The following is a 21,489-nucleotide window of genomic DNA, read 5'->3' as shown; positions in this document are numbered from 1 at the left end:
TCCAGTTGGAATGTCTTTCCTAGTCTTTGTATGGACAAATGCAACTCACTTTAAATTCTCACTTCAAAGCGATCCCCTCCATGATGCTCTCTTCTCCAAACGTATCTTCCCTAGAGCTTATTTAAAGCTCTGTGCTGGTGGCCAGGTGCAGTGGCTCACACCTGTAATCCCAGCACTTTGGGAGGCTGAGGTGGGCGGGTCTCCTGAGATCAGGAGTTTGAGACCAGCCTGGCAAAACCCCATCTCTACTAAAAATACAAAAATTAGCCAGGCATGGTGGCGGGCACCTGTAATCCCAGCTACTTGGGAGGCTGGGCCAGGAGAATCACTTGAACTCAGAAGACTGAGGTTGCAGTGAACCGAGATGGTGCCACTGCCCTCTAGCCTGGGTGACAGAGCAAAACTCCATCTCAAAAAATAAAATAAAATGAAGATCTGTACTCTACAAGATATTGGGCTTCTTGTATAGCATTATTTGTATGCATTACTTACTTCCCCTAAATTTCTTGGAAGAATGGCTTTACTGTTGCCTGTTCCCTAGTTCTTTGCACGTAATATGTATTTGGTTAAAGAATAATCTGAAAAGTAAGTGGCTGACGTGATTAAACAGGAAACCTTCCAGGGCAGAAACAACAGTGGTCTGACGACAAGAGGCCTGTTCTGGTTCTGCCATCAGCCCTTGGGGACTCCGGCCAGTTGCTTCTCTACTGAGAGTTCAATGTGCTCAGCTTTATAAGGATAAAGAAGGCAGACAGGGGCCACTGGCCTTCCAGAGCTAAATATCTGAGATTCTCTTGATTTCTAATCCACTTTCCAAACAATTGGAGACAACCCTGTAGAATTAGGAATAGAGTAAAATAGAACAATTAATGACAAGAAAGAAGAGAGTCTAAATGTTAATAGGGAAGAAATAATTAATCCAAAAGAATGACTCCCTAACATTAGGGCCTTAGCAAGAGACCAAGATAAATTTATATTTGAAATCAGGAAATCATCCTGAGTTCTCAAAGCCATGAACATAAATGATGACTTTACTGCTTTATAAATGCTTACTTTAAAAAAAAAAAAAAAAACTAAGTAACAAAACATTCCTAATTCTCTAATGCAGCGGTTTTCAAAATGTGCTCCCCAGACCAGATGCATCAGCATTACCTGGAACTGTTTTAGAGCCAGAATTCAGTCCCCATTCCACGCTGCCTGCACAGGAACTCTGAGTGTGGGGCTCAGGAATATGTTTTAACAAGGCCTCCAGATGATTCAGATGCACACTGAAGATTGTAAATAATTATATTTGGAGCTAAATATAATATTACTTGTATCTGTAAATTCATTTTTCAAAGATACAGAGTGTGGTTCTCTTTTCCCTCCAGTCTGATATCACAACTGTGCAACCCACTCCAAAATGAGGTAATAGCAAATATATTTGGTCTCTTGCCTTTGACTGCTGCCAGTTCCATTGCTGAGAGAGTCATACATTCGCTAACATCTGCCCCATTTCTTACAGCTGATCAAGCAGATCCCTGCAAGTTCCTGGCCTGCGGTGAATTTGCCCAGTGTGTAAAGAACGAATGGACTGAGGAAGCGGAGTGTCGCTGCAAACCAGGATATGAGAGCCAGGCGGGCCTGGACGGTCTGGAACCGGGCCTCTGTGGCCCTGGCACAAAGGAATGCGAGGTCCTCCAGGGAAAGGGAGCTCCATGCAGGTGGGTCAAGCATGCTAACTTCACAGACCCAAGAACTCATTACTCATCCTTCTGGGAAACCCATCATTAGAGTAAATTCATATGGTCCTTTCAACCCATGGTTTTTGAACTTTAGTGAGCATAGGAATCACCCAGAAAAGGGCCTGTTTAAACAACATGGCTGCGCCTTACTATGCCCTGTTTCTGATTCAGTAGGTCTGGATGGGGCTCAGGTAAGGCTGATGCTGCTGCTTCTAGGACCCCACTTTGAGAACCCTGCCCCAGGCTTCCCGGCAAGAGTTCCTAAAGACCAATAGGGAAGGAAGAAAAAACCTGTATCAGCTTTAAAAGACTGAATACTTGGTCTACTACCTTAATTGGGGATGTATTTGTGCATAAAATTTGATTTTTCCCATTAGCAAACATAATAGCTTTCATCATAAGAAAGTTGGGAAATATAGAAAATTGTGAGCAAAAAATAAAAATCCCGTTAATTCAACACATTATCTTTTGGTGTTCATGTTCACATAAAATTGATTTATATGGAATTTTCTAAAGCACAATAGAATCAGACTTTCTTGTTTTATAGTCCTCTTTTTTAAACTTAGAATGTTTCCCCATATCATGAAATATTTTTGTAGCATCATTTTTACTGATTACATAATGGTCCATTTTCTAGATATGTTATGATGTGTTTAATCATTCCTTCATTTCCAGACAGAAAGGTTAAGAGAAGCTTTTTAGAAGGAGGAAAAGGAGGCAAGATACAAATGGCTTTCTATTCAGAAACCAGACTTTAGGTGTTATGAAGGTGGCCTTATGAGCAAAAAGGGAGTAGGAAAGTTTCCATATAATGCAACCTATATTACAGACAAAGGATGAACATCCACATGTATTAATAAAGACAAACATCCTAGTATTAAAATGAGCAAAAAATACAGAGGTGTGATTCATAGAAGAAACCCCACATGACCAGTAAAATACAGAAGATTTTGGATCTCACTATAATCAGGGAAATCCAAAAACAATAAGGAGATACCATTTGAATCTGGCACAAGAAGATTGATGATACTCAGTGTGGGAATATGGAGGAAAGCAAGTTCCATCAAGCATTGCTGGTGCATATACAAATTGGAAAAGCCTTTTTTCAAAAGAAATTTGTCATTATCTATAAACTTTTAAATTTGACTCAGGTACTCTACTTTTAGACAACTATTTCTACAAAAATAGTTACACCTGTGCACCAAGATATGCTTACAAAAATGTTCACAGCGTTACTGCTTTGAGTCATGAAACAATTGTATAGCCCATCAATAGGGAAATGGTTAACCTAGAGCGCAGTACATTACTGTGAAACACAGCAGCTAAAGGCAGCAATATATAAAACTCTACTGGAGCTGCCATAGAGGGAAAAATAACATGTCATTAAATGAGAAAGCAAATTGCAGCATACAAGATCCTGTACATGTAATAAATTAGTAACAATACTGTACTTTAAGTATATTAGGTTCAACCATATGGCACTGCCATTTTGTCAGTCACAAATCATCAAATATTGGCAGTTTTGCATGGTTCAATCTAACATGTAAGTGAATTCATAGCAAAAATGTGGAATAGGTACACAACTATCATTCCAGTTAACAATGAAATGGACTGAAATTGAGGTCCGGGATTTTTAATAATGAGAATCTGTTCATGTATCACTTGTGTAGATTTTTTTTAGGCTAGTCAAGTGCAGTAGTAAGAAGAGGGAAAGAAATAGAACAAGCATTTCCATTTGCAATTGACTGTTAACAATCAGTTGAGAGAACTCAGTATGTTCGGACCAGCCCACATGTGTAATTTAAAAGAAGGGTTGGGCTGGGAGCTGTAATCCCAGCACTTTGGGAGGCTGAGGTGGGCAGATCACCTGAGGTCAGGAGTTGGAGACCAGCCTGGCCAACATGGTGAAACACCGTCTCTACAGAAACACAAAAATTAGCTGGGCATGATGGCACATGCCTGTAATTTGGGACACCGAGACAGGAGAATCGCTTGAACCTAGGAGGTGGAGGTTGCAGTGAGCCAACATTGCGCCATGCACTCCAGCCTGGGCGACAGAGCAAGACTCCATCTAAAAAAAGAAAGGTTGAGGGGTGGAAAGAAAGGGTCAATGAACAAGGCTGGATTAAAGTGAATAAGAAGAGGGTTGTATACTGCTTTTGTGAACAGGAATGTATTCCGTTTTTATTTTAATCGGCCCTATTTGGTATTTCAGATGGCTGTAAAATTCATAATTTTAAACATTTCTCTTTCTTCAGTGAGAAAGATTAATTCTAGGTTGTCATAAGTGAGATCAGTAAAGCAAGGCATAAGGTGATCTGGAAATAAACACCTCTCAAAAAGGTTGGTGGTGCTCTACTTCCTCCACCTGTGGCTGTCTCTGGGGCATAACATGGGATTCAACTACATCAGAAAATTGACGCTCCTTAGACTAATGGAATGAAATGAACATTTTTCAGCACCATGTGCCAGGCACCCTGCTAGATGCTGGGCAATAGATGAGAGGCAGCAGGGAAGGAAGAAAGGGAGGGAGGGAGGGAGGGAAAGATGCTTAATTTCTTCAGGAAGAAGGGAAAAATTCCCATATCACCCCAATTTTGCCCTTTTCCACTTCCTGAATATTCCTTTTTAAATGTTTAGTATTAACCCCTGATATCCTCAGCATGAGGACAAACCCCTGTTGCCCCTACGAGCTACTTCAGACAGATTCCCATGAAGAAACAGGACCACAGCAGTGCTCTGAGGATCCCTTGTGCATCTCCGTGACCTGCTCCTCCTCCCATCAGTTCTTTCTGTTCGTCCCAAGATGCCATCATTTATGTGATGAAATTTATTTATATAAGGATTAGCTGACAAATTAAAACCCAGTCAACCATAGATAAGACACTGGAGTACAATTAGAGGCTTTAAAGTTTGACCCAAATTTAAGAGCTCTGCCCCCAACGAGGTATGACTTTAAGCCACTTCCCCACCCCCTGCGCTGAAGCTCCAAATTTCTCATCTATCTAATGGGGATAACAGGAATAAATTCATGGGTGTTGGTAAGGAATAAATTAGATGCCTTTCAGTGTAAGCTACTCACTACTAGCATTATTGGAGCTGTTTCTGTCAACAAAGGGTAGCCCTGTAGGGAAAAACTAAGATTCCCTACCTGGCACTTAAACCTAAACTCAGAAGCAAATCCGTGAGAACACCAAGTGCTGCAACTTTGAAAACAGCGTTCTCTAAAGAACTGTAAATTTAGCTGCTGTTTTTGTTATTCTACCTGAAAGTGATGAGATGGGGAAATGATACTGAGGGCAAGTGCCCTCCTGAGAAGACTACCACTGACACACAAAGAGCAGTTTCCATTACTTCAGTTACTTGTCATTGTTTCTCATTACACTTTCACCTCTATTTTTCCTTCTATTCTTTTCCTCCATCCAATATTTATAACTATACTCCATAGATTTTTACCTTTCCCTCAATTTTGGATGTCATATACATACATTCTGTCATACTAGGAACTTACTTGAAACTTCCTTTTTTTGGTATAATGAGTTAGGCTTTTATTAATCACAATTATCAGTATGCATATACAAAAACAAAGTGCAGATCTAAATCTAACAGAGTAGATTCTGACTTTTCCTTTTCAGGTCTTAACATTCTCACTTTTGTCCTTTAATTTAATAGGCCTAATATGCTCTCTGTGACATTACTTGTAATAATGAAAATTGTTTCTAAATATAGGGGACAGTTTCAGTAAATGATGGTACAAAGTGACATTCATGAGGATGTTTTAATCATTTGGAAATGCTTGTTGTAATCATAGCAAAGTCACAGGTTCACTCACATGCTACACCTCAAATGGAGAAAAGGAAGTCTAGTTTTTTTCCCTCTCAATAGTTGTTACCAACTCCCTTTTGAGCTCTTTCTCCACTGAATAGTGGGTAGGTTTGGTTAGTGAGTAGGTTTGTGGGAGGAAAAGGTTGGGATTTTATATAGTCCAATTTAAAGTAGTCCAAACTTCATCTGATTAATGATTTGAGCAATCACTTTAGACAACTCAGTTCGCTTGGAACATATAGTGAGGTATGGCTCTCCTGGTCTTGACAGTTCTTCTGGAAGTTTTCTAGTTCCATATTCCCCTCACCTGTGATCTCTTAGTTCTGATCCCAGGCATCTGCCCCTTCCCTGGCATTCTCAAAGCTTCCAAGTCTCCCAACCGGACAAATTGGAACCAAAAATGCTGCCTTAGGTGCTGGGACAGGGAACAAGGAAATTGTTAATCAATTTCCTTGAAAAAAATAAATACAGGCCTGGCACGGTGGCTCACGCCTGTAACCCCCAGCACTTTCGGAGGCCGAGGTGGGTGGATTCGAGACCATCCTGGCCAACATGGTGAAACCCTGTCTCTACTAAAAATACAAAAATTAGCTGGGTGCGGTTGTGTGTGCCTGTAATCCCAGCTACTCGGGAGGCTGAGGCAGGAGAATCGCTTGTATCTGGGAGACAGAGGTTGCAGTGAGCTGAGATCAAGCCACTGCACTCCACTGGGTGACAGAGCGAGACTCTGTCTCAAAAAAAAAAAAAAAAAAACAGTACAGATAGGGTCTCACTATGTTGCCCAGGCTGGTCTTGAACTCCTTGGCTCAATCCTCCCACCTCAGTCTATGAAAGTGCTGGGATTATAGGTATGAGCCACTGCACCTGGTTTCAACCTCCTTAAACTGTATTTTTCCTCCTCTCTCCTCTGCCTTCTTCTCATCGAGCACTAGGACTAAAATTTTCCATCCTTCTCCCTTTCCCTGAAATTGTAATAAACAGATGTTGAGAGAAAGAAAAAAGTTTAATAAGGAAATATATATAGGAAGATAGCTCCTAAATATTATGCCCATTTTATAATGCAAAGAGGAAAAACACAAAATGTAAAATGCATATACACTATCAATAGAAATTATGTATATAGAAAAGTCTAAAAATGTTTATTTTTTCTCTAAAAAAATTTGACACACAATTGTACATATTGATGGGGTACAGTGTGGTATTTCAATACATATATACATTGTGTAATGATCAAATCAGGGTAATTAGCATTCCCATCATCTCAAACATTTATCCTTTCTTTGTAGTAAGAACATTCAAAATCCTCTCTTCCAGCTATTTTGAAATATACATCAACTACAGTCATCCTACTGTGCAGTAGGACACCAGAATTTATTCCACCTACCTAATTGTAACTTTGTACCCATTGACCAATCTCTCTCCAAGATACCCTGCTCCCTCCCCTCCCCAGTCTCTGGTAACTACTGTTCTATTTTGTGTTTCTATGAGATCAGCTTTTTAAATTCCACATGAGTGAGAGCTTGCAGTATTTGTCTGTGTCTGGCTTATTTCACTTAATATAATGTCTTCTGGGTTCATCCATGTTGTGGCAAATAACAGGATTTCATCCTTTTAATGACTTAATAGTATTCTATTATATATAGTATATATTATATATAATTATATATAAATTATATAGTTATATATTATGTATTAGAGTTATATGTAATTTTATAATTGTATATGTAATACATATGTATCACACTTTATTGATGAACACAGGTTGACTCCAAATCTTGGGTATTATGAATACTGCTGCAATATACATGGGAGTGCAGATATCTCTTTGATATACTGATTTCATTTTCTTTGGCTAGATATCCAGTAGTGGGGTTGCTCGATCATATGGTAGTCCTATTTTTAATGTTTTTAGGAACCTACAGACGGTTTTCCATAATGACTGTATTAATTTATATTCCCACCAATAGGATATAAGGGTTCCCTTTTCTCTACATCCTCGATAACACTTGTTGTCTTTTGGATTTTTGATAATAGCCATTCTAACTGAAATAAGGTGACATTTTATTGTGGTTTAAACTTTATTAGCAACATGCTATTACGGAGTTGTTTTTCAGCAACTACAACTCAGAACTTGACTTGAGAAATAAATCTATGTTTTGTAATCCTTCAGTCCTTCTGAGACCACTGCCTAAGAAATAGTAAGCCAACTAAAAGGCAAAACGCGGGGTAAATGCTGAAAGCACACTTCTTCCAACTCAGATGGAAGACACCTGCAAAAATATGTTATCTATTTTCACTTGTCATGATATTAAAATTAAAATAGTAGAAAGACGTAGTTACTATTAATGTTGATAAGCCCAAGAAACAAGATACTATGTTTTTGCTTTCTTTTGTAGGTTGCCAGATCATTCTGAAAATCAAGCATACAAAACTAGTGTTAAAAAGTTCCAAAATCAACAAAATAACAAGGTAAAATCATGCTTTCTTTTATAAGTTGGTTGTAATTACTAAACTTGACTTCTGAAGGAAATTAAAAACATTTCTGTCCCTCTTGTTTTAAATAGAAATAAGCAAGATACTTTTTAATTTACTGTTTTAAGGGGAGGATATTTTCTAGTGCAAAAGGATATTTCTAGTGCAAGGGGATATTTTCTAGAGTCAGAATGCTGGGACTAACCGAAATGTGTAGATAAAACAACAGAATAACAAAACCAATCCAAGTATTTTATAATATTCCCAACCTTTTCTTATAAAAATATACATATAATTTATCAAGTATATTTTAAGGTTGAAATCTTTACAATAATAACATATTCCTGGCATTGAATAATTTTATATACTTTCAGTTTCAAATAATAATCAGCTAAAGGAAAAATATGTAGAATATATGAAGAAACAAGATTTGTGAACAATGAGTAACTTCAAAAAATTCGTAAAACTTCATCTTCAGATATTTTTCAGTGTCCTAGATGTCTCTTTTAAAATATTCACTTAATCAACTTATTTTACTAAAATAATTTTATTTTACAGAGGAAAATAACTTGTCTATAAGCAATTTATATATAGTTGACATCGTTTTTTAAAATAACTTTGGGGAAAAAAACCTTGGACAATCTTTAGCCTAAAACTACCCATTTTCAAAAATTATAGTCTTTGATAGAAACAATTGGTGATAATCAGCCAATGTCTATCTAAAGTCTACAGCGCTGGATAAAAACAAATGCCTCAAAGTTTGCACCTACAAAAGTTATCACAGTCAATATATGATCAAGGATACTGGGATAATCACACCAAATGCTAATAATAATTTTATGTATCCAAGTGCACACTGGGAATGTGTGCCACTTTAGTTTCCTGAAACAAAGAAAATTGGAGAAACAAAAAAAGTTTAGACTAGGGCCATAAGATGACAATAGGACACAGGATCTGATATTGACAAAACGTCCAACTAAATCCTGAAGTACCAGATAGAATTATGGATCACATTTCAAATCAATAAAAGGAAGTGATAATTTTCACAGTAGGAAGTAAACTTGAAGAACTACATTTTACTTCAAGGCCGGAACAAGTATCAGTGCTGATTATTCCTGGCTACGTGGATTTCTGTGTTGACGGACATTCAGAGGACACATGAGTTCCCTGAGGAAGCATGCTGTAATACATTAACGGTGTCTACTATGGTTGAATAGGAATATGGTGACTCATTCACAGACTATCTGCCACTCCTACTACATGAGATGGGTCAGCCTGAGAATCTAAATACGCTTAAGAGGGCATGGAGTACATTTCTAGTCAGTTATAAAGTTAAGAATATTTAGAGGCCATCTTCAACATTTCAAAGAAGATGTCATAAATGGCAAGCACGGGCCGGGCGTGGTGGCTCACGCCTGTAATCCCAGCACTTTGGGAGGCCGAGGCGGGTGGATCACGAGGTCAGGAGATCGAGACCATCCTGGCTAACACGGTGAAACCCTGTCTCTACTAAAAATACAAAAAAAATTAGCCGGGCGTGGCGGCGGGCGCCTGTAGTCCCAGCTACTTGGGAGGCTGAAGCAGGAGAATGGCGTGAACCCTGGAGGCGGAGCTTGCAGTGAGCTGAGATCGCGCCACTGCACTCCAGCCTGAGCTACAGAGCGAGACTCTGTCTCAAAAAATAATAATAATAATAAAATAAATGGCAAGCACATCCTCTTATCTACTAGTGGCAGTAATATTGGAATGAACCATTGGTTTGACCTTGGGTGGCATTTCTTAAGTTCTTAAAACTATTTCTCTTTCAGGTAATCAGTAAAAGAAATTCTGAATTACTGACCATAGAATATGAAGAATTTAACCATCAAGATTGGGAAGGAAATTAAAAACTGAAAATGTACAATTATAATTTAGGCTATCTCAAGAGATTTGCTTTCTCAAGGAAAATGGGAGGCTGGCATATTCACTGGTCATCAAAATCCAGGCATACAGTCAACACTATCAGCACACACCATATTTCAAGTATAGAAGAGTCATATACTTGACAACCAGTAAATTCTGAAGAAAAAGACACTTATATTAAAACCCCAAATTCAATCAGTGAATACATTTTTACTAGTCTTGGACGATAGTCAAAGTGATCGTAAACCAGGTTTGCCTCCAGCTTCCCTGAAAATTTTACTCACAGATCATTTGCAACAAGCACAGCTTACTTATTGTTTAGGGACTGAACAATTTATTGGGAAGCAAACTCTTTATATGCTAGAATGTACATTTAAAAGAGGACTACCTATGCAGGGAGATGCAGGTCTCTCTAAATGCACGAATGTATGTAGTATGTAGGCACTGTAGTGAGTGTATATATGCTCCACACGACAATGTCTGATAAACACAAACCTCAGTATGCAGTTATTAGGCACACTAGTTTTATACGCAACTACTGCTTACATAGTAGACTGTTTTGTTGCCAATAATCTTTGAATTGTTCTTTAAAAGAAACTGAGGTTCAGATATACATACCATGGAAAATCTTACTTTTCTTGTTACTACACAAAGCTATTTTTAAAGAAGATGGTATATTGGGAGAAGGGTGAAGTTGTACTATATGACATAATTCCTGTCTTCTACCACAGATTAACAATGTCTTCCTATAATGACCAGAATACTTCCTCGTACCAGTTTTGGTGTGTGTATACCTAGACTGGCATCAATGTAATCCAATTCAGTCCATTTTTAATGAGCTCCTTAATAAAAAATGAATGTCTGTATCTCTTTCAAATGTTCTAATATCAGATATATTTGCAAAACCTTAATTTCAATAAAGTAAAAGCGCTATACTCATAGGTTTTTAATGAGCCTATGTTTTAGTATTCTCTAGATTTGCTTTATGTATTAAATAAATGATTTTAAGCATGAAAATTTTAATGCTGCCAAAAGACAACAGAGTAGCAAATACAAAAAGCAACATTTAATGGTAAACTTCAAAAATAAAAACAGGCCAAGCACAGTGGCTCATGCCTATAATCTCAGCACTTTGGGAGGCCAAGGCAGGTCTATCACTTGAGGTCAAGAGTTTGAGATCAGCCTGGGCAACATGGTGAAACCCCCATCTCTACTAAAAATACAAAAATTAGCTGGGTGTGGTAGCATGTGACTGTAGTCCCAGTTACTTGGGATGCTGAGGCAGGAGAATCACTTGAACCCAGGAGGTGGAGGTTGCAGTGAGCCAAGATCACACCACTGCACTCCAGCCTGGGCAACAGAGTGAGACTGTGTCTCAAACAGACACACACACACACACACACACACACACACACACACACACACACAAACAAAATGTTCTCAATAATGGAGACAATTTTTGGGGAAGTGGTAGTGCCCCATAAGGGTTACAAACACCTAGCTTTCATCACCATTCCCATACCAATCCTGTCTTCCACCACAGACGAACAATGTCGTCCTATAATAACTTCATTGACTACTTCCTCACCCTAACTTTGGTGTGTGCGTACCAAAGTGACGATCTATAATGTGGGACAAGGACTTCAAGGTGAAATATGATGACAAGGTCCCACAGAACAAAGAATGGTGGCAAGAGTTGGTGGCAACAGGTGTACCTACCCACTTCCATATCCCTGGAACTTCACAGACGAAAACAAATGATGGAAGCATGATAGGCTGACCAAAAGTACATGAAAACATTTCATCAGGAGAAAAAAGGATCTATCACTATCACTCCTGTATAATGTATTCCTCATTCCCTATACTGCTGTGTTCTAACTAGTATAGGAAATGTAGTTTTCTATGGAGAAAGATAAGTAGGTAAAAGCCCTATATTCTGTGGGGAGGGTCCCATTTTGTGGTAAGTGTCTCTCACTCTTTGGATCACCCCTCTTTTGAGTTGGTCTTTTCCAACCAGCCAGGGAAGAGCTGATGAGGTGAGACAGCCAAAGTCTCCTTCCACTCTCAGAGGACCCATCAGGATCATGATAGGTACTTGACACAGGGAATGGACCAGCTATATTCAAGGCCTTAGGGAGAAGGAGCCTTCTTTGGGTCCCCACTTTTTACATCCTGTGTCTTCTCACAGATTAGTAAGGGTCTGGAGAAAGGCAGCCAAAATTCGGTGTGTCTCTAATCTCAGCAAAATAAGTAGCTGTCACTCACACAGAGTCCTGCCTGTTTCCTGGATGGAGATCACATAGGAAATTTGGGGCCAACGTTCAAAGAAGTTTCAATCGCCTTGAGTTCCTTGCTTCTTCCTGCAGCCACCTAACACAGTGCTTCCAGCCCTGGCAACTGGATCAAGCTTCAGGAGCCCAGAATTCTCCAACTTATTCCATCTGAAACATGGCAATAAGTGCACCATTTACAACTTGTTCATGACACCCTGTAACTGTATTGAAAGCACAAGATGCAAGTGGAAATTCTACACAGGGAGCATTTATTTATTTGTATTTCCAGTACATCAGTTTTTAGAGAAAGCATTAGATATACACTTTTAATGAAATGAGGAAAAACTGACAGTTTGACTAGATGAATTTTCGTAAGTAAAAAGAAAACAACCAACTTATAAACCTGTGATTTAAAGGTAAGCTGCTACTTGGTACAAATCAGGATTAAATGTGTAGATATGGACATAGAGAGTAGAATAACTGACACTAGAGACTCCAGAGAGTGGGAGGGGGAGAAAAGCTTTAGGGATGAAAAATTACCTATTGGGCACAATGTATGCTTATCTGAGTGTTAGGTACACTAAAAGCCTAGATTTTACCACTGTGCAATATACCCATGTAACAAAACTGCACTGGTACCCCCTAAATCTTTTTTTTTTTTTTTTTTTTTTTTTGAGATGGACTTTCGCTCTTGTCACCCAGGCTGGAGTGCAATGGCGCCATCTCGGCTTACTGCAACATCTGCCTCCCACATTCAAGGGCTTCTCCTGCCTCAGTCTCCCGAGTAGTTGGGATTACAAGTACCCACTACCACACCTGGCTAATGTTTTGTATTTTTAGTAGAGACGGGGTGAAACAGGCTGGTCTTGAAGTCCTGACCTCGTGATCCACCCGCCTCGGCCTCCCAAAGTGCTGGGATTACAGGTGTGAGCCACCACGCCCGGCCCTAAATCTATTTTTAAAAAAACAAATTAGTATTGAAGATTCTCCTTTTGAATATGCATTAATTTTTCCTGATTATCTCTTTAAAAACTTCTGAGACAGCTAAGCTTGTTTCATATATTAGGTTAGCAATGGGGAAAGAATACACTGATTTGAATTGAACTAAAGCGTACTCAAAGATGCGGTCCCAGCAGAGTAGGCGCTACCTCTGCCAGTCTCTCCATCTTACCCTTCCATGAGGCTTATGAACGGAACGCCTATTTACTGCTAACCTTCTCCAGTGTGGCAGTGCCATTCCTATATGCTAAGAATGTGTACACTGAGCATATCTTGATCCAAGTTTTAATAACCATAGGTTCTGATCCTATAAATTACACATTATTCATTCTAAAACTTAGTAGAGATCTACGAGTGCTATGTGTCCTAAAATGTATCAGGGGTTCCAAACTAGGGGTGCAGAATCTTTAGGGGCACACAACCTGTCTCTTCCACTGCTGCTCTTTTCTTTCCTTATTGTTACAACTGCTCCCCCCACTCCAACATATTCTTATTCTCATGTTTAGATATTCTCTGTCCTTCCGTCCTTGTTAGTTTATCTTCTGGGAGAAATTTTAAAACTCTCAATACTTGTTATTATTGGTAATGATAAATAGGGAAGACCTGTCACATCTTCTCAATTTGTGGAATGACAGAGAGGCAACCCTTTGTAAATCCACAGGGGCTACTAAAAAGTATTTGTTTTGGTTCTTTTTATTACATATGATTAGAGCAAAGGCTTTGATATATTTTTCAGTCTAGAACTAAATTACTTGACCGCTCTGGATCTGTTACCTCTTCCATAAAAGGAGGCAGGTCTATCACTAACATGATATTAATTGGCTGACTGATTGACTCAATAAATATTTATTCTACTGATCCAAGTACTCTTAAGCTACTTCAGGTAAAAAAAAAAAAAAACCAAAAAACAATGATCTTCATGTTTGGATACCCTGAGAACTATAGTAATAACTTGTGAATGAAAATGTCTTTTAAAAAATATCTAATTAATAAAGCTCTACAAACAATACCATCATTCTTGCCTGTGGATTGCTATTCTCTAAGTGTTCACAACCACCACTGATTTTCCACTTAAGATGATCTTTCCTCGGTTGCTTGCAAAACAAAATGGTTCACAAGAATGACCTATGAAAAGTCATGACAGAAGCAGAATGAGCGTAACAACAGACTGCCTTTGTGTGGCCCTGTGCTCCTACATGCACTATTTTGTTTCTTCCTCATATTTTCACCTTTCTCTGAGAAGGTGCCATCTCCCCAACTTTACAACTAAGAAAATTCAGTATTCTCTTAACGTACGCGAATTAGAGTAACTTCCTTTTCCCAATGAGTTCCCATAATTCGTAATACATATCTCAACTGTGTTACCAGAATTAGGAATTACATTATAATTGAATCAAATGTGAAAACATTCTGTCCTCTCATTTTAAGTATTTTATGCATGCTGCCTTTGCAAAGCATATGCTATGGAAGGAACTGGTATTAAGAAAAGATTAGTTCTTTAGATACAGTGGTTTAAACTTCTAATTTTAAATCTCACTTAAAATGACTGATTAAAATATGAGTGAATTTACTTTTGACTTCCACAGTTTTAACCTGGCATGCATGGGCTTGACTGTGAACATGGTAAAGCAGCTGCATGAACACCATTTAGGACACCATTCCTGCTGTTCCCTTTAAAAGGCTGACAGGGTCCTAAGTTTCTCCAGCAAAGGGGCATCTCTGTGCATGTGCATCTATTGTACGTAGGTTACTGTAAGTCTATCTGCATTAGGGCAGTTGCCCTGCTGGCCAAAATTAACTCAGGAAACTATTTTAAATAGATAAGTTCTAGGACAGCTATGTGACATGATTAGAAACATTATTGCTAAAAATTAACTATAATTGTATTAATTATTAGAGTCAAAAACTAAGCACTTATAACAATGCTTTGCTGTGATACGTTTCTTACAAATTTCTTAAAACATTAGATTCTCTCATTTAAATAAGTTTAACTCTTTAATTTTCCATCTAGTGCCTATTAATGTACCTAAAAGATTTATAAAACTATTTCTGAAAAATGTACTAAAGAGACACGTCATTAAAAACCAATTTGGCTACTAAATTTTGTTCAAGAACTTTACTCACTACTGGTTAGGAACAAACCTTATATCCTACACAAATAAAAACACCAATTAAAGGCGAGAGATGGAAGAGAGAGAATAGGTCATTTATTTCAGTAGCTACACCTTCTGTCACCAATCACAGGGACTAAATGACCCAAGGGTGGGTGAATCTATGCAGTAATACAGCCTTCAAAAGATAATCACATTTGCATTCTCAATTAATAGCACAGACACGACCATTTAACTCAAGACAATCATTTGCATGTATCATAATAAATAAACATTTCTATACTAAGACATTATGAGAGAATCAATTCTGAAGACAGTGTCTGTGGCTCACAAACACTAGTCAGCTGGGAAATACTTCTCTAACTGAGGTAATCTTTCTAGGGAAAAAAGAAATCACTGGAATTTCATTTCAAAGGTTAGGGTCTCTAAAAACTGGAGAAAAAAGCAGTACAGAGAATAATTTTACTTTATAATTTTATTCTAAAATACAACAAAACTCCTTAGAATTATGTCAGCATAACTCCTTTATGTATTTTTGTCTTTAAATTCCTAATATGAAAGTCATAAATATTAGGCTTAAAGCTGCTGACATTTGAATCAATACTAACAGCACACAAATAAAACATTTTAAAATTATCAGTTATGTAAAACAAGCACTTACTAAATACAAGGACTTCTGAATTACAAAGCTTATGAAACAGGTCTACAGTTACCAAAACCTCAAAGGCCAAAAAAGACACTAGGAATTTCTTAAAAAGAAAGATGTAGGAAGCAGAACACTTGCTAAATCAATGAACAACTTGAACAAGATTCTTATACAAAAATCACTATTGAGATGAAATTGAAAGAGTATTTGAATTCAGTCCAGTTAAGCCATTATGCCACCTAAAATCTATTTCCTTTCCTAATTGAAACAAAACTTATCTCAAAACTTTTAGGCATTTAAACAATCTGAATTTCCTTTATTTTTCCATGGAATATAAAAAGAATATTCTGACAGCAACACACATTTTGCTAGCAAAGAAAAGCAAATCTGTGCTGGATACTATTTAGTACCTCTTATCACAGAATACATCAAATACATTAAGGCTCTTTCTAGAATTGTAGAACTTAGAAGTGTTTCACTCAAACTAACACATTGCAAAGGAGGAAAATAATAGATTTTCCACCTTTAATGGAAATTTCCAAAAATTTCTGAAAATGTCCATAACAAAAGTACACAGCTTGTCAGACCAAAACATTAGTGCCTGGATCATTTTAAGTGGCTTAGTTATTATAAGACTGTAAGCTCATGTTTTATTACTCCAGTTATATGGTACTGTGCCATCCTTAAAAAGTATTTTGAATATTGAAAAAAGTTCTCTTTTCCTAGAGAACAATTATGATGGATTAAGGTAGTCTTCTGGCAAAGGATGAGAAACATGAGAATGTGCCCAAGTGTAACAGTTAGAGAATAATGAGAGTTTTAGGAGTTACAGCGGGATACAGAAAAATAATTTTTAGGTCCAAAATTTGCTACCATAATTAACCTTAAACAAATTCACCAAAAGCCATGATTAATAAAATCTGTTCACTTTATAGAAGTAACTCTAACATGATTATGGAATGGTTAAATCTGGGGGCACACACCCTACCTAAGTACCATGGCAAAGGTTCCCAGCTGTAAGGCTGGTGTGCAACATCTACTTTAACAGATTCTGCAGCATGGCTGTTGCATAGGTGGGCCGAGCCTGTCTGCTCTCAATCGCATTCTGAAGGTACTGGATGCCTCCACAGCGTTCCCAGATTTCTTCAAACTGTCTTGGCAAGATCTCAGCACCACGCTTCCGAGTCAGGCCAGTCTCCTCAAGATTCAGCTCACACATCTCCATGTCGTCCTTACCTGTATCGGTGAGATATCAGAAAATTACCATCTCTCTCTTCAGGACCATTTCTTACCAATTGTATTCCTGAAATACCTATTAATTCTCATAGATCTGAAAACTTCCTAAGACTTTATTTTTCTCTAAGATGGAAATCTGCTTAACAAAATCACTAGAAACAATTAAAATTTGTCCCCCATCAAGGACGCTTTCAATTTTAATAAACACTGCTATTGATCAAACAAATTATCAGAGTTAATAAAAATGCTACATTTCTTCAAGCCATTACAAATCAATGGATATGATAAAACACAAATGGAAAGGTTTTTAGGATACAGACAAGTTTCTATGTGCTAAGAACATAATTTAATCCAAGCAATTTCACATTTATAAATGAGTTAATCCTCAATGAACTGGAAATATGACTTAACCACAAGACTCCATCCCTCAACCCTGAAATTTAATAAATTATTATATTATACATTAGAATGTTTCAGTCAGAGAGTTTATGATCTTTTTTGTTTAATAATTTATTTTTCATGTGAATCATACACACCAGCCACAAGTAGGATGGGTGGCTTGTCAGGATGGAGTTCCATTTGCCGGGCAATCCATGGTCCATCAAAATGGGCATACCACCAGCCTTTTTTCTTATTCTGAGGGTCTTTGTACTGGTCGGCAGGGCGGATGAATGGGATGCGGAAGAAGCGTTGCTGTCGGTTCATTTCAATCTCCTGCTGCCTGGCAGCAATCTGAGCTGCTGGGTTCTGCTGAGCTATTACACAGAACAAGGAAACTTATACCAGCAGCTTAAGGGAAAAGAAAAGAGCCTTTGATCCTAAAATATACCCCCAATAATTTTTTAAAAAGAAGAAAGGTCCCTAATAGTAAATTTAAAACAAAATGCAAATATTTATTGCCTACAAATTAATAAAATTCAGAGTGTTACTTCTTAGAATTGTCTTTCCCTTAAGAAGTTTCTTAGCATTGCAAACACACACATACGCACCCCACCACCACCACCAGCAACAAACCCCTATCAGATTCCCACAAATCACTGTAACAGTAACCTAAAATAAACTCATATATCAGGAAAACAAACTACTATTATTCACTAAATTTATATTCTTCCTCCAAAGAGTTCAAATTTGTCGAGTAACTTTTATTAGACTATTTATATGATAGAACAAAGTAAACAGTAATTTCAAAAATCTGAAGGATGTAGACATTTGTCAATTTAATCACTATTTCCACAAAAAGTAGAAGTCATATAAAATTTTTTTCTTTTGCCAACAAATTTTAGGATTTAAAATGACCAAATACACAGATATTAACAATATTTAGATAACCATATGACAAAAAAAAAACCCACCTTATAACAGTAAGCATAAACTTTCCCTTAAAGATAATTACTTACTCTGAAATCAGATTTCTTTTGGAATAAAATCCAATGAAGTAAGCGCAAAGTATGTAACATTTGATTCTCCTTGTCAATAGAAAAGAAAAATCCTTGCTTTTCTACTAGTACTGGGCATTTCATTCATATCAATCTTTGATTCCTAGCTCAATTTTCATTACTTAACAATTAGGTTTTTACTTTATCTGCAAATGTAAACATTTCCCTGGGGCAATGACTTTACATCTTTAGCAGTATAAGTTTGGTTAGCCTGTTTAATATGTTTTATACTCACAGAACTTCAAAAGTGGACCAACCATTTACAGCAGCTCAATTAAGAGTCTCACTATGAAAATCTAAGTATGTCAAAGAAATACTGTAAAATATACATATGATATAAAGTCGAGAACAGCTACATGGCTTCTGTAAGAATTTGCAAATACTGAAAGGATGAAAATACTCTTATTCTACTTTTTATACCAAGAAATAGCAAAAGCTTTATAGCAGTTGAATTTATTTCTTTGCAAACCAGAGAAAGGAAAAAGCAGTTAGCAAAGCTAAATATGCCTATGAAGGAACGAGAGGCCCGGTTTTGTTAGTAACTTTAAAAGTTGCATCACATATTAACAGACATCTGCTTATCTATTCTTTCGCTCCTGTTTTCCCAGAGCTACTTACAGTTCAATGTTTCTACTTTAAGTTTTTAAAACTCCCTACATTGTGGAAAATGTACTAATTCAAAAATAAGAATTTTAAAACCTTCCCTCCATCTTAAGTAGTGAATCAGAATTTAATGTCCAGTTTATGGGAAATTTACCATGATACTGATAGTCATTCATTAATTAACCTACTTTTTAATTTGAAGTAAGTCTCCTGTAAGTTAAGATACTGGATAAAATTAAGAAACTAAATAGAAAGTCTTTGATAGCTTCTCTTACTAATGGGAGAACTGAAATTTTGTTGGGGAAGACTAGAAATGAATACTTATCTGGAAAAACACAAAGATACAGACAGACATTAAAAGCTTGAAACTAATATTCTAAACAACTTTCCCTCATATTCAATTGTGTAATCTTCAAATGCAGCCCTATAAATTATAAGTAGCACTTCAAAACATAAGGTCCAACCAGTTGGAAAATGAATGTGACATTATATCCAAATCATTACTGCCCAACTAATTCTGTAAGAGATTTACTGTACACTAAGGTGACTAAAAGCTTTTAAATTATCAAAGAATGTGTATCATAAGAAGCTATAAATGTAACAATAATCTCCTCTATTTAAGGAGGTATCATTATTAAACCTGTATACACTATCACATTATCTATAAAACTAAAATACCTTTAGACAGAAATGCAGACACCATCAGTGTTTGAAAATACAGTGACCAAAAGCCAGCACCTAAAAGTTAGTCTTTATTCTAAAAGGTCAGCTGCTATGTTAAGAGTTTTGCTACAATAAGAATTGTATACTCTCTCAGCTTAAAATGCTAGTCATTTTCTTAATGCAAGTAATTTGATAAAACATTAATTTCATTAGATTTTTTGTAATACATATACATATTGAAGTGATCCAAATAAAGCACCATCTCAAATTAAAATATATCTTAGTATGGATATAGCAACTTTAACACACTACAATTCCACTTAAAATTGTAGCAAAACAACGTTTAATAGAAGTTAGTACTTTGTAAAGTGTTTTAACCCATCTTCCAGTTAGCTCATGAGTTACCACCCATTGACTTACGTGAACTGTTCAAAAATGGTGCAAAATCTGTGAACAAATATTTTATGTTGAAGAAAAGATAAAAATGCCAAAACTGTTAAATGAGCAGTTTTCTAATTTATAAAAGTCTTCCCATCAATTGAGGTGGTGACTGAAAAGTAAATATCCTATCCACAAGCCAAATATTCTCAGAATTACCTAAAAGCAGGTGCTGCTTTCTGATTTTTTTAAAGGGCTATTTTGACTGATTAGGCTTAAGAAATTTCTGATTGAAGCACACATAAAGAGGACCAAAATTTAAAAATCACACTTCATTTGTGATTTTTGGAACATACATCCAAACAAAAACAATGACTTAAGAGACATTATAGTACCTTTCATACATTACTAGAATTTTCATAGAAAATAATGAGAATTCATCAGAAAATTATATACATTACAAGAGTAAAAACATTACTACTTGTTGATAACAGTATGTTTTGCTTTCTTTAAACTCTCTAAATCTTACACTTATGCCATTTTTATTTTAGAAACTATACAATTACTTTCAAAAATCATTGTTTTAAACAATTACTGTAAATATTTACTAGGTGATTTGCTACTGCCCAAAAAATTATTTCTAAAAATCTCCCTCTGCAGTAAATGAGATGAGAGCATGCTCATCCAGGAAAGTAACAGGAAGAGGGTCTGAGGCTCCTTAAGTATTATTTTAAGAGTTTACCATTAGCTGTCAATGTATTACTCTTTAAGTCAACAATATGAAGCTACATTTTTGTTAATCATAAGTTGTCATCATTTTTTCTCAAATTAATGAACTGTTCCTTCTAAATATTAGACTACACAGTACTTCCTTTTAAAGGGTGTTTGGCTGCCACATTAGGAAATCATCTAAGTACAGAATTTTCTCAATTGAGCTTCTTGGTGCTCTTTACCTTTGCTTTTAGCTATGCTCCTGTGTCAGGATGAATTTTACATAAGAACATAAAGAGAAAGAGAAAAGCAAAAAAAGTACTTTTCAGAGCAGAAGTTACATTTGATAAAATATATCCTGAAAACGACTCATAATCAAGTTCTCTGAAGGCTTAACATGTATATGTGGGGTTGTGTTCACATAAATTCCTAAATTTGTTCATAAACCTTGACAGAACCCTTAGGAAATTTTCCTAATCTACTCTTTTGTTTTCCCAAATAATATATTAC

General features: G+C 36.7%; 2 protein-coding genes across 5 annotated transcripts in view; one reads left to right on the top strand and one right to left on the bottom strand.

The window, feature by feature from the left end:
- IMPG1 (interphotoreceptor matrix proteoglycan 1) overlaps window positions 1-10,862 on the top strand; it is a 145,078-nt gene extending 134,216 nt beyond the window's left edge. For both annotated transcript variants that reach the window (XM_011965840.1, XM_011965839.1), the window contains 3 exons: window positions 1,505-1,703; window positions 7,946-8,018; window positions 9,830-10,862. In XM_011965840.1, coding sequence (XP_011821230.1) covers window positions 1,505-1,703; window positions 7,946-8,018; window positions 9,830-9,907 — 350 coding nt within the window. In that variant the 3' untranslated portion in view covers window positions 9,908-10,862. The remainder of the gene's footprint in view (window positions 1-1,504; window positions 1,704-7,945; window positions 8,019-9,829) is intronic.
- A 4,900-nt stretch (window positions 10,863-15,762) lies between these two features.
- MYO6 (myosin VI) overlaps window positions 15,763-21,489 on the bottom strand; it is a 94,212-nt gene continuing 88,485 nt past the window's right edge. For 2 of the 3 annotated variants that reach the window (XM_011965836.1, XM_011965837.1), the window contains 3 exons: window positions 20,311-20,337; window positions 17,725-17,943; window positions 15,763-17,188 (listed from right to left, as the gene is read on the bottom strand). In XM_011965836.1, the coding sequence (XP_011821226.1) occupies window positions 16,989-17,188; window positions 17,725-17,943; window positions 20,311-20,337 (446 nt within the window). In that variant the 3' untranslated portion in view covers window positions 15,763-16,988. The remainder of the gene's footprint in view (window positions 17,189-17,724; window positions 17,944-20,310; window positions 20,338-21,489) is intronic. The other variant, XM_011965838.1, reaches the window with a different exon arrangement.

This window comes from Mandrillus leucophaeus, unplaced genomic scaffold, assembly GCF_000951045.1.
Source record: "Mandrillus leucophaeus isolate KB7577 unplaced genomic scaffold, Mleu.le_1.0 Scaffold738, whole genome shotgun sequence".
Lineage (NCBI taxonomy): Eukaryota > Metazoa > Chordata > Mammalia > Primates > Cercopithecidae > Mandrillus > Mandrillus leucophaeus.
The sequence above is the reverse complement of the archived record's forward strand: the minus strand, read 5'-3'. Positions and strand labels throughout refer to the sequence as shown.